The sequence below is a fragment of the Wasmannia auropunctata genome, unplaced genomic scaffold (assembly GCF_000956235.1).
Source record: "Wasmannia auropunctata unplaced genomic scaffold, wasmannia.A_1.0 LD336076.1, whole genome shotgun sequence".
In the NCBI taxonomy this organism is placed as follows: Eukaryota; Metazoa; Arthropoda; class Insecta; order Hymenoptera; family Formicidae; genus Wasmannia; species Wasmannia auropunctata.
This window is the reverse complement of record NW_012026814.1, coordinates 5,827,865-5,829,755: the sequence shown is the minus strand read 5'-3', so window position 1 is coordinate 5,829,755 and position 1,891 is coordinate 5,827,865. Positions and strand designations below refer to the sequence as shown.

At 34.1% G+C, this 1,891-nt stretch overlaps 1 protein-coding gene across 1 annotated transcript; it reads right to left on the bottom strand.

The window, feature by feature from the left end:
• Nucleotides 1–149: 149 nt before the first annotated feature.
• LOC105449530 (serine protease snake-like) lies at nt 150–1,840 on the bottom strand. The gene is made up of 3 exons (XM_011688787.1): nt 1,599–1,840; nt 1,009–1,271; nt 150–751 (listed from the first exon to the last, which is right to left on the bottom strand). Exons 1-3 carry the CDS (start codon nt 1,838–1,840, stop codon nt 411–413), a joined length of 846 nt encoding a protein of 281 aa, XP_011687089.1. The 3' UTR covers nt 150–410.
• Between the last annotated feature and the right edge of the window lie 51 nt (nt 1,841–1,891).

The following is a 1,891-nucleotide window of genomic DNA, read 5'->3' as shown; positions in this document are numbered from 1 at the left end:
AAATTTTTTAATTTAATTTTAGGAGATCAACACCAGTCCTATATACTATAATTTATATCTTCTCGCGATTTTTAAATTTAGTTTTACGTTCCAATATTCTAGTCAAAACAAACTGTTCAACAATATTACCACGGTTAATCGTCTTTAATTCTCTCGACAGGCAATAATTGGAGCAAGTGAACTTTTCTGAAATTATAAAATTATTCTTACATAGTAAATGAATATCACGTTGCAAAATTAATGGAGAAAAATTTCTAAATACCATAAAAATTCTCAGTCTATTAATTTGACTGAATAGTTTAATAATTATGTAAGAGATTTATTACTGATAATTATGTAAGAGATTTAACTTAGTCAAATTAATGAAGGATATTTTTTTGTATCCTTTGTAAAAATCGAATAAATTGCAATTATTTTTGCGGCCAGACAATACTTTCTATCCACGAAAGATATTCAGACACTCTGGTATAAACACCAGGAAATTCGATCCCGAGTCCGTAACTATGACCGAAACTGGTGATACCGATCACTTTGTAGAGACATTTGCTTTCAGTATGTTTTATTTGCAGAGGACCACCGGAATCTCCTTCGCAAGTATCCGTGGTCCAGTTATTTTTTATATCTCCAGCGCAAATCATATTCGATGTGATACCGTACGGAACTTCTAAGGTACCATTATGTCGTTTTGCACATGACGCATTGTCTATTAGATTCAGCGAGGCCTTCTGCAACCGATTGTTCGGCTCTCCGGCTTGAAAAGACAATAATATATACAATAATATAACATAACATAAATTAAATTGATATATTGGTATAAAAATTTTTAACCCCCATAATAAAAGGGTTTTGTACTTTATTGTCAGGATTTCTGCAAGATTCTTAATAAATATAGAGCTCTTGGATATTTAGATTTTCAAATCCATTTAGCTCTACAATTCTTTGTTCAAATTTTGCGATTCCGTAGTTGTCGTAACACGTTTTCGCGCGAGGAATTACCAGATTACCTACCTAGTTCCATGGTGCCCCAGCCGCTAACCCAAACCGGAGTATTTTTAGGAACGATATCGTATTGGTGATAAAGACACGCGGGTCGTATGGCTGAGTTAAACGTGACAGCGTCCGTCAGCTGCATAAGAGCTATGTCCGCATACAACGTAGGTGGATTGTAATCCGGATGTGTTATTGTATCTTTCACGAGAACTGTGGTGCCGAAGTCTGTATCATGGCCCATCAAATTGCGGAAACCTATCCTCGCGACAGTTGGACCGCCGCTGTAAAACAATGTATATTGTATGGGATTAATTTTATTGGTCATCTCATAAATAACTGTAGACTTAATCTTACAGATTTTTTTAGATCCATAATTTCTAATATATTTAAATATTTAAAAAATCAATAGGCATTTAATAAAATTCTTTAACTTTCTCTTTATAATATACTGTGTCAAAAACACGTGTAAAAAAAATACGAATATTTTCAAATTTTGAAATTTTGTTTGATTTTATTCAATAAATAATGCAATAATAGCAGATGAAAAACAAAAGGAACTTTTTTTAATGGCAAGTTATAGTTTAAAGCAAAAAAAATGAGAAGAGTACCTTGGTCCATGAGTGCAGTGCGCAGCGGTAAGTACCCAGCTATGTGAAATCAGCGTGCCGCCGCACGTCAGGAAGAAGTCAGTAGTAGTTTGTGTGCCCAGGGCTACCATGTGAGTGAACTCACCCTCCTCAATTACGTCTATACCTTTGATCAAGAAAGATACTATAAATTTACGACAGGTCTCGAGCACTTCGGGTTTGCCCGTTATAACATTGATTCCATATCTGTAAACTGTGTCCATAATTTCTTCCGTATATTCCTTGCATTCTGAAATTTATTTTTTAAATATTAT